Source organism: Rhodotorula graminis, assembly GCF_001329695.1.
Source record: "Rhodotorula graminis WP1 unplaced genomic scaffold RHOBAscaffold_10, whole genome shotgun sequence".
NCBI lineage: Eukaryota > Fungi > Basidiomycota > Microbotryomycetes > Sporidiobolales > Sporidiobolaceae > Rhodotorula > Rhodotorula graminis.
This window is the reverse complement of record NW_017264937.1, coordinates 260,721-273,969: the sequence shown is the minus strand read 5'-3', so window position 1 is coordinate 273,969 and position 13,249 is coordinate 260,721. Positions and strand designations below refer to the sequence as shown.

Here is a 13,249-nt window from a genome sequence, read left to right as displayed (position 1 = left end):
TACGCCCAGGCGCAGCCGTCGACCTCGCCTCGCGCGACCGCCGAGCCGTTCGTCCCGTCGCAGTCGCACTCGGCCGCGTCGCGCTTCCTCCAGTCGCTCCCGGCGCCGGCACCTCTTCCTCCCGCCACGACGACCGCCATCGCGACCGCCTCGCCTGGCTCGCGCTTCGACTTTGGCGCGAGCTCGCAGGCGCAGCGCCTCGGTCAGCCGTACCAGCAGCAGCAGCAGCAGCAGCCACCTCCTCACCAGAGCCGGTACGGCGGGTTCGGCGGCCTGCCGCCGCCGACGACGCAGCACCAGTACTACGCGCCGCTCCAGTCGGGCCAAGGTCCCCTGTCGCCTCGCGGCCAGTCGGGCCTCCCTCCCCCTCTTCCTCCTCCGCACATGTCGTCGCCGTTCCCCGCCTTTGGCCAGCAGCCGCAGCAAGGCCTGCCGCCTCCGCACATGCCGCACCAGCAGCAGCAGCTGATGATGCAGCCACCGCCGGGCTACTTCAACGCGCCGCCGCCGCCGCCGCCCGTCCCGCACCTTCCTCCTCCGCCCGGCGCTCCGGCGCTCACGGCTCAGGCGCAGAACGACATGAACCTCGGTCGCGGCGTCCCGCTGCACGCCATCCCGCCCGACGCGCCGCTGTGCATCGTCGGGTTCAAGGCCGGGCGCAAGGACCTCTTCTTCTGCGAGGACCCGTCGCTGCGCCTGTCCGAGGGCGACCTCGTCATCGTCGAGGCCGACCGCGGTCGCGACGTCGGCAAGTACATCAAGAGCTGCACGGTCGACGAGGTGCACAAGTTCCAGCAGCAGATGGTCGAGCTCGCGCTCGGCCAGCTCGCCAACCCGGCGACGGGCGCCAACGCGGGCGTCGAGGGCCTCGGCGCCGCACTCGGGCAACAAGGGCCGGGCGCGCAGGCCAACCCGGCGCAGCTCGCGCGCATGACCAAGGAGTGCCAGCCCAAGCGCATCTACACCAAGGCGGGCCCGGCCGACACGCACGCGCTCCTCGCCAAGGCGCAGGACGAGATCAAGGCGCTCCAGCTCGTGCGCTCCAAGGTCGCACAAAAGGGTGCGTCCGCTCTCTCTCTCTCTTTATCCCTTTGTCGCCGTCCGCGAGCGAGTTCCTGACCGAGCGCCGCCTCTCTCGCCCGCAGGCCTCCCGATGGAGATTCTCGACGCCGAGTGGCAGTGGGACCGCCGCAAGCTCACGTTCTACTACACGGCCGACCAGCGTGTCGACTTCCGCGAGCTCGTGCGCGAGCTCTTCCGCATCTGGAAGACCCGCGTCTGGCTGTGCGTCCCTCCTCTCCCTCGTCCTTCTCCCTCGCCCACATGCAGCGACTGACTTGTCTTATCGTCCATCTGCAGATGCTGCCTCGACCAGCAGCAGCCGTCGTTCGACCTGCAGTAATGCCTCGACTCGGCGCTCGAACCCCCTCCCGACCTTTCCCCTCCCCTTCCTTCCCTGCTTCCCTTGTGCTGTACCATAAATCGCCGTCCCTCGCTCTCGTCTCTCAAGATCTGTTCCGTCCCTCGCAGCCTACACTACCACCCTAAACGGCCGTCGCCCGCCGACTCGGCGAGAGACGCGCTCACCCTTCGTCGTCACTCCCTTTTTTTTGTTCTCACTACTGCGTAGACGCCCCTTCTTCCGTCCCTCGGCCTCTACACAGAGATTTCCTCGTGTGCAGTCAATACAGAGATCCGCTTGCCCAATCCTCGTCCGCCGTCGTCGTCTTCTGCGCGTCTCTCTGAGAATCTCTCACTCTTCTCTCTCGCTTTCCTTCTCGCTCGACAGCCGGGCTCGAGAGCGACACCGTGAGATACTCGACGAGTTTCAGTCTGTCTCGCTCGCCGACGCCGGCTGCTGCTCCATCGCTACGTCCTCCTCGCGGAGCCCGAGCGCCCGCCTCGCCTCGACGAGCTCCTTGCACTCGTGCGGGCCGGGACACAGGTGCCACTCGGCCTGCGAGTACCCGACGATCGTGAGCTTGCGATTCTCCTTGACGTCGCTCGGCGAGGTGGACGTGGACGAGGGCGGGAGGGGCTGGGCGACGATGGACGAGGGGGAGAAGGAGCCGTGCTGGAAGTGGATGCTGTGGAACGCGTCCAGCGCGTTGTACAGCTTTCGCCTGTGGACGAGAGCGACTCAGTTGCTGCTAGGAGGGTGTGAGAGAGAGAGTTTTGGGCGCACCGTTCGTCCTTCGAGAGCGACTGGAACCCGCCCTCGATCGGCTCGCCGCAGTCCTCGAGCACCATGACGAGACTCCTCGGCTGATCCGGCTCGACGTTGCCCTCGAAGATGCCCCAGAAGGTCGGGATCGGGAGCCCGCCGCCGCCGGGCAGGTTGACAAAGACCTCGTCCGCCTCTCGCGCGGCGGCGAGCAGGTCGTGACCGTACTTGACGACGACTTTGGCGCCCGAGGGCGTCGTCGCGCGGTACACGGTCGACGCTCGACCTTTGACTGGAGGCGTCGGGCTGATCGAAAGGACCGGCGGGGCTGAGCCGGGCGGGGTAGGCGGCGCAGGATGGAGGTAGTAAAGCGGGGCAGGAGGGAGGGTGCGCTGAAGGAGCGTGGACGGCGTCGCTGGTCGGTCGGCGGTGCTGGGGTGCTCGAGGGTGAGGAAGGGCGCGTGGAGGAGGTACGCAGGGACCGTGGGCGCGGTCGACATGCTGGCGACGGTCGGGCGAACCGAGAGGCGGGCGGCGGTGTGAGGTCGGAGGCGGGAGAGGCCGAGCGCGCGTCCGAGCATGCGTGGGCTGAGCCTTGGTGCGCCTGGGGAGTGCTGCACAGCTCTCGCGCGAGCGGGCGGTCGTGATTGGGGCGAACTCTCTCGTCGCTCCTCCTCGCAAGCTGTCCACGAGCACCCACCGCTTCCCTCTGCCTCTGGCGCTTCAGCAGCTGCTCAAGCACGCTGCGCAGACTCTCAAGATGGGCCGCAGGCTGCACCCGAGATCGCTACGTCCTCCAGCGCGCCGTTCTCGGCCCCCATCGTCTTCATCTGTTCCGGCCGCGCTCTCCTCGACAGCTCCCTCCCGGGCTGAGGCAGATAGCTGTGCAGGACCCAGGCTGTACTCTCGAGGCGTGCGCCGGGTTTCGGCCCGGCTGTCCGGCCTGAGCGACGACGTCGTCGACGTGCTCTTCCTCCGCATCGCTCTCAAGCTTCTGGCTCGCACTCGCTGCGGCACGGGGGCTGAACACGCTCGTGCGTTACAGTCCCAGCTCGGCCCACAGCGATTTGAGCCTCGCCTCCGTAAACATCGTGTCCGCCTCTGCCTCGAACCGCCGCCGCTCGATCCCCATCCCGTCGCTCTCGAGCGTGTCCTGCTCGCCATGCTCGCCGCGCCCTCCTTGCCCTCGCGCCGCCGACCGAAAACGTCCACGCGACGACGGCACGCCGACCGACTGGCTGCGCCCGTGCCGGCTCGCGTCGCAACTCTCGCCGCCCTTGCGGCCTTTCACGCCTTCGACGAGCAGAAGCGGCCTCGGCCACTCTGCGCTCATCGTCGTGCTCCAGCCTAGCTGCACCGGCGAGCGTCCCGTCGACGCCGGCCTCGTCGAGGTTCGAGGGCGCTGGACGCCGTGAGCTGGCGCCGGCACCAAGATCCCCTTCGCGAGGAGCGACGCGCTCACTCGCGGGCCGCCGAGCTGCGGCCGGATCGTGATCGGCTTGCGGGTCGTCGCAGCGAGGGAGGTGTTAGGTGGAGGAGGCGAGAACGGGTCGACGGGCGAGGAAAAGGGACGGCGGTGCGGGCTCGTCGGAGAAAGGTTCGGCTCGCGGCGGGTACGAGGAGCTGCCGCCGGCTGCTTGTCGGAAAAGCTAGCGCGGCGGGGCGAGGAGCTCGGCGTCGACGAAATAGAGCTGTCGGGCGAGCTGTGGTACCGCAGGGGCGGGCTCGGAAACCGCCATACGGTCATGTCGCCGCTCGAGTGCGACGAAACCGACGAGCTCTGGGAGAGCTGCGGCCGGCGCTCGCTCGAGGACGACGCGACGGGCTCCTGCTCGACGTCGGCAGTTGCGCTGCGTGGTGGACCGCGCGCGGCCGCAGGCTTTGGCCTCGAGGGGAAGGGGAGGCCCGTGCAGGGAGGAAGGGAGGCGACGGCGGGGCGTGCAGGGCCGGGTGGATCGGGCGTGTAAGTCGACGGGCCGCTGCGAAGACTGTCGAGCTCGACGAGGAGAGGAGCTGCAAGAGAGAAGAAGACGTGAGTGCGCTGCCGAGAGGACGAGAAGCGCGAGAGGGGCCGCACCGGCCGGCGCGCTCGAGCGTTGGTCGGCTCTCGAAGGGTCTCGAGCCGCCTCGACGTGCAGCGCACCGTGAACCGTCGAGCGCTCGACCTTGAGCGACGGCGGCCTCTGCGGAAGAGGGTGACCCGCCGTGCGCTTCGCCCAGTCGACCGTCGTTGACCTCGCGCCCGCCTCGTCGAGACGCTCGTCCTTCGTCCCGCTCGGCTTGGCCAGCTTGACGACGTTGCTCAGGCTGCGGCGGCGAAGCTTCTTGGGCCCAGTCGACGACCCCTGCGTCGAGGTGCGCTCCAAAGGCGACGCACGGGCCGCCTCGTCGACGCAAGCGTCGGCCGACGACGAGCCGTCGGCTCGGGTGTCGTGCGTCGAGGCGTCGGGGGTACGACGGAAAGGGCTCGTGAGGATCTTGAGCGAGAGGCGGCGCCGGTGCGTCGGGATCGTCGGCGGCGAGGTCGGCTCGACGAGGGTCATTGCGATTCGAGCGGCTCGTCGAGGGCTTGTACGGGTGCTGCAGGTGTCGCGCAGGGCTCTGATGCAGCGCGTTGCGTCGGTGGCGAGGTAGGCGGAGCAAAAGAAGAGCGACAGTCCGAGTCGTGCGAGCTTTCGAGCAGACGACGACGACGAGGATGATCGCTTACTGCCCGACCGACGAGGGTGCGCGCAGCGTCGGGATCGCTCGTCAATGTTCCTGACGGCAATGAAGCATGATTGAAAGCGGACGAAGTCGGCGCGCAGAGCCCTTGAGCGGCGACGAGAGCGGAAGGTGCTCGTGCGGAGGGGGAGAGTCGGCTGTGGGCAGCCAGCCTGGACCTCGTCTGCTGAGGACGACCGCACGACGAGCGCGAGATGCCAAGCTTGCAGCGTCTCACCCCGCAAGGAGCGGGACGAGCGAGCGAGGAGGACGTGCCGGAACAAGCCGCAGCGGGACGACGCAAGTCGGAGCTTCGGACCGTGCACGCTCCCCCGCCAGGTGGCACTGGCGAGCTCCGCGAGCGCAGCTCTCCCACGACGCTCGGTTCTGCAAGCTCGTCTGCGCATCGACTCGACGGACAGCTGCGAACGGCGACCTACGAGCCAAGCCGAACAAGCTGCGCCAGCAAGGAGTCGAGGAGGACGAAATCGAGGCGAGGGAACGATGGTGCAGCTGTATCTACTTGTCCTCCTCGCCAATGTCCTCGTTCCACACTTCGGGATAGCGCTCGATGAACTCGCTCATGAGCTTCTTGCACGAGTCCAGGTTGAGGTTGACGACCTCGATGCCTGCGCGGCGAGGAGGAGGGTTAGTTTCGTCCTCCGGTCGCGACGTCGACACGCAGAGGGACTCACCGTGATCCCGGAGAATGCTCTCGCCTCCTGCGCACATGAGAGGAATCCGGGAAGAGTCAGCGAGGCGAGCTCGACGACGTCGACCCGCAAGGGAGTGAAAGGAGGACGCACCGAGGAACGTCTCGTTCTCGCCGATGACGCAGCGCTTGATGCCGAAGAGAACCATCGTTCCAGAGCACATCGAACAGGGCGAGAGGGTCCTGCGGGAGCGAGCCGAGGTCAGCTCTGTATCCTCGTCGACCAGCTCGACCTGGCCCACCGGCCCTCACCCTCGCCCTCGCGGAACCGGGTCGTCGCCGAAACGCTCGAGAAGAGGCAGGGACTCACGTGTACATGCTGCAAAGACCGAGGAGAGAGTCAGTACAGAGTCCTCGGAACGTCTCGAGGTCGGCCGAGAGCTGGCTCACGTGCAGTCCTTGTAGACGGACGCCGGCAGGCGGCCAATGTTGTTCAGGCAGTCGGTCTGCGGGCACACGAGAGATGGGTCAGCTGCCGCACATCCAGAGTCTGCGAGAGGGAGGGAAAGTGGGGCGCACCTCGCCGTGGAGGATGGCGCTGTTCTTCTGGACGCGGCGGTTGCGGCCCACGCCAATGACGACGCCGTCCTTGCGCACGAGTGCCGCACCGATGGGCACGCCCTGCTCTCTCAGGCCCTGCTCGGCCTGGAAGACGGCATGGCGGACGTTGACGAGGTCGAAGTCGGAGGGGTTCTCGGTCGGCGCCGTCTTGCAGGGCGACTTGGGGGCGAGCATCGGAGGCGCGGGTCTACGGTGGCGGCGAATGCGGGGAGCGCGGGCTGCGAGTTGCGGGCTGGGTGCGAGCGCGAGGGCGGGAGGACGAGGGGGCGAGGGGGAGGTGGGAGGAGCGGCGGGCCGGAGGACGGCGGCGGCGGACTTTTTGCGAATCAGACCCGGCTCGGGCGAGGGCGAGACCGCTTCTCCAGGCTGGCGATAGGCTCTGCCGAGGGGAAGCAAAAGCTTCGGACACGCTCGCACGGACCACGACGGAGATCGAAGCGGGCAAGCCGGTGTGCTGCAGGTGCAAGGCACCGACGCTCTCATGCGCGCGTGCAAAAGGGCAGAACGGCCAATCTGGGGGACGCGCAGCGCACCACACGCACGTCGCGCGGGCGGGGTGCGAGCTGAACTGAAGCAGCTGCTCTCGAACCGTGGCTCTCGCTCGCCTGACACGGCGGGCGGGGTTGCAGGACGACGCTAGGCAGCTGCCACGCGAGCCTGACGCTCGCAGTCTGTGTACACAGGCTCATGGGAAGCTGCCGCGCGAGAGCTCTTCCCCTTCACCGCGCACCCTCGTGCTCGTCTGCCCCGCACTCCGCGCTGTTATTCTCGGACTCGTCGCCGCGCCACTGGGCTTATCTGCAAGTTCTTTTTGCAGTCGGAGGCCACGTCCGTCGGAGTCCGCGTTTCGAAAAATCGTCCGTCGCCGCCCGCCCGCTCAGCTCTCTCTCCTCCTTTCTCACCGCACCTCGGGCTATCCAGGCAATCTCGCGCGCTCCACCAGCTCGACGCGCGTCGACTACAGCTCTCTTCCCCCCTCCACTCGACTACTCGCCGTTCACCGCCCCGTCGTCGAGCCGCCGGCCGACCTCGCTCCCTTCCTCCCCCGCCCTCGCCGTCACATCTCGACCATGTCGACCTCGAGCCATTCCGACCAGGTCAAGGACCTCGACCTCGAGAAGGGCAGCACCCAGGCGCCGCAAGACGGCGACGTCGTGAGCGCCGACGACGGCGTCAAGCGCAAGAACGGCGCCCTCGCGCCGCTGTGGAAGCTCGCCGAGAAGCTCGACTCGTACGGCGTCGAGGTTCGCGGCGTCGAGCGTGTCGAGGAGCACGAGCGGGCCGAGAAGTCGTGCGTCCACGTTCTCTTGCGGCGGCGGCCGACGAGGAGGTCTCGCGTCGCGACTCGCACGCTGACTCGTGCCCCTCCCTCCTCAGCACCTGGCTCGAGCCCGGTTTCCTGTGGATGAGCGCCAACATGACCATCTCGACGTTCTCGCTCGGCACCCTCGGCAACTCGATCTGGTTCCTGCAGCCGGCCGACGCCTGCCTCACGATCCTCTTCTTCAGTACGCTCCTGCTCTCTCCCTTCCTGCGTGAAGGCGCGACATTGACGGCTCGCTCGTCGCGCAGACCTCTTCACGACGCTCCCGGTCGCCCTCTTCTCGACCTGGGGCAAGCAGACCGGCCTGCGCCAGATGATGATCGGCCGCTTCTCGTTCGGACCCTGGACCATCCTCTTCCCCATCCTGTGCGTCCCACTTCTCCGTGCCTGCCCCGTCGCCGGCGTCGACCCGACACTGACGTGAACGTCGGGCGCACGCAGCCTCAACTGCCTCGCCTGCATCGGCTGGTCCACCATCAACACCATCGTCGGCGCGTCGGCCCTGCACGCCGTCACCGACACGCACCAGCTCCCTGAGCCGGCGGGCATCGTCATCATCGCCCTCATCACGCTCTTTGTGGCCCTCTTCGGCTACAAGTACGTGCATGCCATCGAGCGCTACTCGTCGATCCCGGTCTTCGTCATCTTCCTCATCATGCTCGGCCAGGCCGGCCGCTTCATGCACGGCGGCTACGGCGGCGTCGGCGAGGCCGAGGCAGCGAGCGTTCTCTCGGTGCGTCCCCTCTCGCCGAGCCTGCTCTCGGTCCTCGTCCTTGACCTGACCCGGTCCCTCTCCTCGCGCAGTTTGGCGGCACGATCGCCGGTTTCTCGCTCGGCTGGACGTCGCTCGCGGCCGACTACACCGTGTACCAGCGCGCCAACACGGCCAACTGGAAGATCTTCCTCTCGACCTATGTCGGCCTGAACGTCCCGCTCGTCTTCGTAGAGTCGCTCGGCGCCCTCATGATGTCGACGCTCGACGTCAAGGAGACCTGGGCGGCGGTTGCCAAGAACGCGGACGGCTCGACCAACCTCGGTGGCCTCCTCGGCGCTCCCCTCATCGGTCGTACGTCCCGCATCGCCCCTGCCCTCGTCCTGGACCCCGTACTGACCCTCCCTCCTCGCCGCAGCGATGGGCGGCTTTGGTCGCTTCCTCCTCGTCATCCTCGCGCTCTCGATCGTTGCCAACAACATCCCGGTGCGTCCTCGATGCCTCCCGCTTTCCTGTCGAGCCGAAAACTGACTCTTCCTCGTCGCCCCGCAGAACGTCTACTCGTTCGCCCTCACGTTCCAGGCGTTCGGCAAGTACGCGCAGCGCATCCCGCGCTTCTTCCTGTGCATCGTCTGCACCATCATCTGTGCGTCCTCTCTCCGCGCCGCCGTCGTCGCCGCCGTCGCTCGGACCTCTCTGACCTCTCGGTATCTCCCTCGCCGTGCAGACATCGTCCTCGCCGAGGCCGGCTACACCTCGTTCGAGTCGGCGTTCGACACGCTCCTCGTCCTCCTGTCGTACTGGCTCGCCATCTACACGTGCATCCTCCTCGAGGAGCACTTTATCTTCCGCGGCGGCAAATTCGCCAACTACAACCTGCACCGCTACAACGACCGGGCCAACCTACCCGTCGGCCTCGCCGCCGCCTTCTCGCTGTGCTGCGGCATCGCCGGTGCCGTCGTCGGCATGTCCCAAACGTGCGTCCTCGCCCTCTTCTCTCCGCCGCGTTGAGTGCCTCGTCCTTACCCTGCGCTTCCCTCCTCGTGCAGGTGGTACGTCGGGCCTATCGGTCGCATGATCGGCGACCCCAAGTACGGTGCCGGTGCGTCTCGCTCCCTCTTTCGTCCCTCTCCTCCTCCCTCGAGCCGAGACTGACCTCGCCGTGCCCACAGACCTCGGCTTCGAGCTCGCCTTTGGCTTCACCGCCGTCACCTACCCCGTGTGCCGCTACCTCGAGCGCAAGTACACGGGCCGGTAAAAAAGCGGGCAAGCGCTCTGCGTCTCTCATAGACTCGGTGGAGAACGAGGAGGAGGGCAAGGAGGTGTGGGCGAGGAGAAGGTCTGTCTGTCGTTCGTTTTTGTTGATACCGTCTTAGGCTTGCATCGCCAGGTTATGTGCCCACTCTGCATCGTCGTCGCGGTCGAGAGAGCTTTTGCGAGAGAGCGTCGGACGAGGCCCGAGCGACGGTTGCACGCCTCGTCCTTGTTCGGCTCGGGCTCCGCCCCCAGCTCCCCTTGGCGCCGAGTTCACAAGCTGGTTATCTGCGCGCTCTAGTCGCACCTCTCGAGACGGATCCGCAGCGGACGAGGACGGCGCTCGACCAAAGCGAGGGCCTCGACCACAAGTTGGCGGCCGTGGGCGAGCGGGGAGACTCCGTTCCCTCGAGCTCTCGCCGTTTTGTGGCTTCAGCCCCAGCCAGCACACACGCACCACGGGCACACCCCACAGCTCCGTCCAGACGAGCAGGCCAAGCACCGCGACGTCGCCAGGGACCAGCTACCCCGCTCCCCTCATCTCGACAAACCGCCGCCCTTCTCTCGCGCCCACACCACGGCCGACGACCGCGCCGCACCGCCCGACAGCATCCCCGACCACTCGACAACTTGTGCACCGGCGCGCCCCACCCCAACCCTGCCCTCGCCCTCGCCCCTCGCCTCCCCGTCGGCTGCCCAGCCCATGCCCCTCGCCGCCATCGCGCTAGCGTCCCCCGTCAAGCGCACCTTTACTGCCAGCCCGACGGCGAGCCCCGACCTCGGCCGCACACCAGACCGCCAGCTCGCCAGCCCGCGCGTCCTCCGCCCCAAGCTGTCGGTCGACCAAGTCGCGCTCGAGTGCCCCCTCGTCGCCCCGCGGCGCGACACGCGGCTTGACGGCGAGCGGCCGGTCCGCCGGGGCACGGACACGACGCCGAGCACGCCGCCCGAGGTCCCGCTCGAGCCGCTGGTCGGCTTGGGCGTCGCCTCGAAGGACGACGGCGCGCGCGAGGCGGTGCCGGTCGTCGGCGGCGGCGACGAGACGCTCCTCTGCAGCAGGCGCGCACCGACGCCGCAGGTGCTCGCTGCAGAGAGGCAGATCCGCGAGCTCGAGGGCATGCCGCAGGACGTCCAGATCACGCTCGCCAAGCTGTGCAGCCAGCACTGGTGCGTTCCGCTCCTTCCCCTCCCTGCGGCCGGCGCGCAATCTCTCGGATCGTCCCTGACAGAGCTTCACATCTGCAGGTTGAGCCAGTACAACGCCCTCAAGCGCTCGCTCGTCGCCGCCGCAGGAGGACCGCAGGCCGGCCTCGCACGTCCAGTCGTCGCTCCACCACCTCGCGCTCCTCCAGCCTACACCCTCCCTTCCTTCACTCCCCCTGCCTCGGGATCGACTACCTCGCTCCCCTCGACATCGTCCCTCGCCATCCCGAGTCGACCGACTTCTCGCGCGCCGTCGCCCGCGCCCACCAACTCGGCACCTCCCTCGACGCCCATCTCGATGCCGCACCGCTCAAGCACCCCGACGAGCCTCACCCCCTCGCTCGCCAACTTCGGGTTCAACCTGTCCGCCGATGCGCCAACCATCGCGCCGCCGTCGTCGTCCGCTGCGCCAACCGCCGAGGCGACCGGCCTGCTCGCCAGCCTCGTCCAGGGCGAGCCCGTCGCCGTGCAGCACTGCGGCGCCTCCGTCGTCGTCAGCGGGCCGGTGCCCAAGGTGGAGGACGTGTCGGCGGTGCCAAAAGTGCCCGAGATGGGCGGGTTGCCGCGCCCGGCACCGTCAAGCGAGGAGATTCCGGGCTTGCTGCCCGGGATGCAGGTCGTCAACGGCGTCGCGGTCAAGACGAGCGCGAGTCACCCGATCAAGTGCGTCCCCTGATTCCCCTGAGCGTCCACGACCTCGCGCCTGACTAGTCGCCCTCGCAGCATCTCGCCGCTCGTCCCGCCTGAGCTCCTTGAGTACCTCGCCTCGAACCTGTCCGACCCTTTCCTCCCGCCCTCGAGAACACCTCCTCTCGCTCTCGACGACGACGCGCCTTTCATCCTGCGCCCGTCTGTCGCGACCGACCTCATCTCGGTCACCGCGGCCTACTACGCCGCTCCCTCGACCCTCCCTGTCTCGGACGTCGCGCCGCCGCCGCTCGGCAACTTCGTCCTGTCGTCGTGCCCGGGCAAGAAGGTGCGCATGAACGGCGAGCCCAAGCAGGGCGGGCGAGGCGCCATCTGCCGCGACGTCGCGACCGACCTGCGCCGCGCGCGCGACGACTACAACGTGCGCCTCGTCGTGTGCTGCCTCGACGACGACGAGCTCGCGTACCTCGGCGTGCCGTGGAACGAGTACGGCGCTGCGCTCGACGCCCTCGAGATGGACGTCGTGCGCCTGCCCATGGTCGAAGGGTTCGCGCCCTCGGGCGCCGAGGAGCTCGACGGCGTCCTGTCGCGCATCGTACAGCAGTACACGCTCCGCGGCACGTCGGTCCTCGCGCACTGTCGCGGCGGGATCGGGCGCGCCGGCCTCGTCGCGAGCGCGTGGATGCTTAAGATGGGCCTCGTCGCCGGGCCGAGGGACGGCGAGGGCGACGCGGCGCTGTGGGAGGGCGAGGAGCCGCTGCGCATCGTCGAGCGCGTCATCGAGCTTGTCAGGAGGAGGCGCAGGTGCGTCCGACTCTCTCCCTCTCCTCGCTCGTCGTGCGTGTCGACTGACCTTCTCTTTCCTCCTCTCGCGCAGCATCAAGGCCATCGAGACGCCGCACCAGGTCTCGTTCCTCCTCGACTACGTCACCTACCTTCAGCAAGGCGCGCGCATCGTCACGGTCGACGACCTCGCCGCCTTCCTCCCCCTTTCCCCTCGTCCCTCGCCCTCGACCCCCCACCCCTGACCCGACCCGCCCTCTGTGACTGTATGCTCTCTTCCTCCTCATCCTCTGCATCATCCTCCTCGATGGGCCTCTTGCGCCCGAAGTGTCTGTCTTGACGTCGCTTCTCCACTCGCACTCGCATTCGCCCCCTCTCCCCCCGTTCATGCACCACCCCGCCCTTTTCGCAGTCCCCCGCGACCCTGTTTCTCCCCATCTTTGCTGTAGACGTCTCTCTCGCAGCAGCGACCGTGTCTTCCTTGCCGCGACGAGGGCGTCCGTGCGTCGTACGAGAGCCGAAGCGAGAGCCTTCCCTTGCGAGCTCGCAAGTGTCGCGCCCGCTTCTGCGGGTCGACGAGTCCGTGCGCTATTTGCGACGATTGTCGACCGTGTGCGGGGTCGAGAGGCGAAAGCCCGGGGCCTGCGAGCGAGAGAGACAAAGCAGGTGTCGAGGAGGAGGAGAGCGCTCTCACGTCGTCTCGTATCTTGGGTCCGGCTCGCCGAACGTACAGAGAGAGCTCTTGTGCAAGTCCTCGAGCTTAGTCCCGCCAGAAAGACGCGAGAGTGAGCGAGGCCGACGCGCCGCTCTCGAGCGTCCACGCCCCTCGCAGCCCTCTCTCTCCCTCGAGCTTGTCCCACCCGCCCAGAGCGCCGCCCGGGCAGCTGTACCGCCTCGAAGACTCGACTGGGTCCGCTACACCACCTCGAACCGCCCGTTCGGCCCCTCGCCGGCTCACCTCACCTCGGCCAACTCGCTCGCCTCGGCTCTCGCCCCTCGAGCCCTCCTGTCGCCCAAGCCGGCAGAACTGTCGCCAGGTGCGCTCCACGTCCTCTCCTGTCTGTGTCGAGCGCGCGCACGCAGCACCGCAGGCTGACATTCGCCCGTGGTCGCCCCCTTTCCCCTGTCCCCCCCCCCCCCCGCTCAGATCCCTTTGACCGCCTGCCCCCGCCCACAGCTTACTTG

The 13,249-nt window shown here is 68.0% G+C and overlaps 6 protein-coding genes across 6 annotated transcripts; 3 read left to right on the top strand and 3 right to left on the bottom strand.

Moving 5' to 3' along the window:
* Window positions 1-579: 579 nt before the first annotated feature.
* Window positions 580-1,709, top strand: RHOBADRAFT_38133 (uncharacterized protein; the record flags this gene model as incomplete). The annotated part of the gene is made up of 3 exons (XM_018413497.1): window positions 580-1,060; window positions 1,146-1,284; window positions 1,360-1,709. 3 exons carry the CDS (start codon window positions 580-582, stop codon window positions 1,400-1,402), a joined length of 663 nt encoding a protein of 220 aa, XP_018269613.1. The 3' UTR covers window positions 1,403-1,709.
* Window positions 1,710-1,807: 98 nt separating this feature from the next.
* On the bottom strand, window positions 1,808-2,517 carry RHOBADRAFT_66720 (uncharacterized protein; the record flags this gene model as incomplete). The annotated part of the gene is made up of 2 exons (XM_018419058.1): window positions 1,808-2,123; window positions 2,186-2,517. Coding segments are annotated over 2 exons (647 nt in total), but the record flags the coding sequence as incomplete, so codon positions are not given.
* Window positions 2,518-3,813: 1,296 nt separating this feature from the next.
* On the bottom strand, window positions 3,814-4,707 carry RHOBADRAFT_45522 (uncharacterized protein; the record flags this gene model as incomplete). The annotated part of the gene is made up of 3 exons (XM_018414625.1): window positions 3,814-3,855; window positions 3,936-4,177; window positions 4,308-4,707. The coding sequence occupies 3 exons, from the start codon at window positions 4,705-4,707 to the stop codon at window positions 3,814-3,816; spliced, it is 684 nt and encodes a 227-aa protein (XP_018269611.1).
* A 679-nt stretch (window positions 4,708-5,386) lies between these two features.
* RHOBADRAFT_45521 (uncharacterized protein) lies at window positions 5,387-6,314 on the bottom strand (the record flags this gene model as incomplete). The annotated part of the gene is made up of 6 exons (XM_018414624.1): window positions 5,387-5,496; window positions 5,563-5,589; window positions 5,674-5,762; window positions 5,890-5,898; window positions 5,970-6,025; window positions 6,099-6,314. 6 exons carry the CDS (start codon window positions 6,312-6,314, stop codon window positions 5,387-5,389), a joined length of 507 nt encoding a protein of 168 aa, XP_018269610.1.
* An 896-nt stretch (window positions 6,315-7,210) lies between these two features.
* RHOBADRAFT_16692 (uncharacterized protein) lies at window positions 7,211-9,434 on the top strand (the record flags this gene model as incomplete). Its single annotated transcript, XM_018412332.1, has 10 exons — window positions 7,211-7,428; window positions 7,518-7,648; window positions 7,713-7,830; window positions 7,906-8,197; window positions 8,269-8,527; window positions 8,595-8,662; window positions 8,729-8,822; window positions 8,904-9,153; window positions 9,226-9,278; window positions 9,349-9,434. The coding sequence occupies 10 exons, from the start codon at window positions 7,211-7,213 to the stop codon at window positions 9,432-9,434; spliced, it is 1,569 nt and encodes a 522-aa protein (XP_018269609.1).
* A 699-nt stretch (window positions 9,435-10,133) lies between these two features.
* On the top strand, window positions 10,134-12,554 carry RHOBADRAFT_54767 (uncharacterized protein; the record flags this gene model as incomplete). Its single annotated transcript, XM_018417489.1, has 4 exons — window positions 10,134-10,597; window positions 10,676-11,296; window positions 11,357-12,085; window positions 12,159-12,554. The coding sequence occupies 4 exons, from the start codon at window positions 10,134-10,136 to the stop codon at window positions 12,307-12,309; spliced, it is 1,965 nt and encodes a 654-aa protein (XP_018269608.1). The 3' UTR covers window positions 12,310-12,554.
* Window positions 12,555-13,249: the final 695 nt, after the last annotated feature.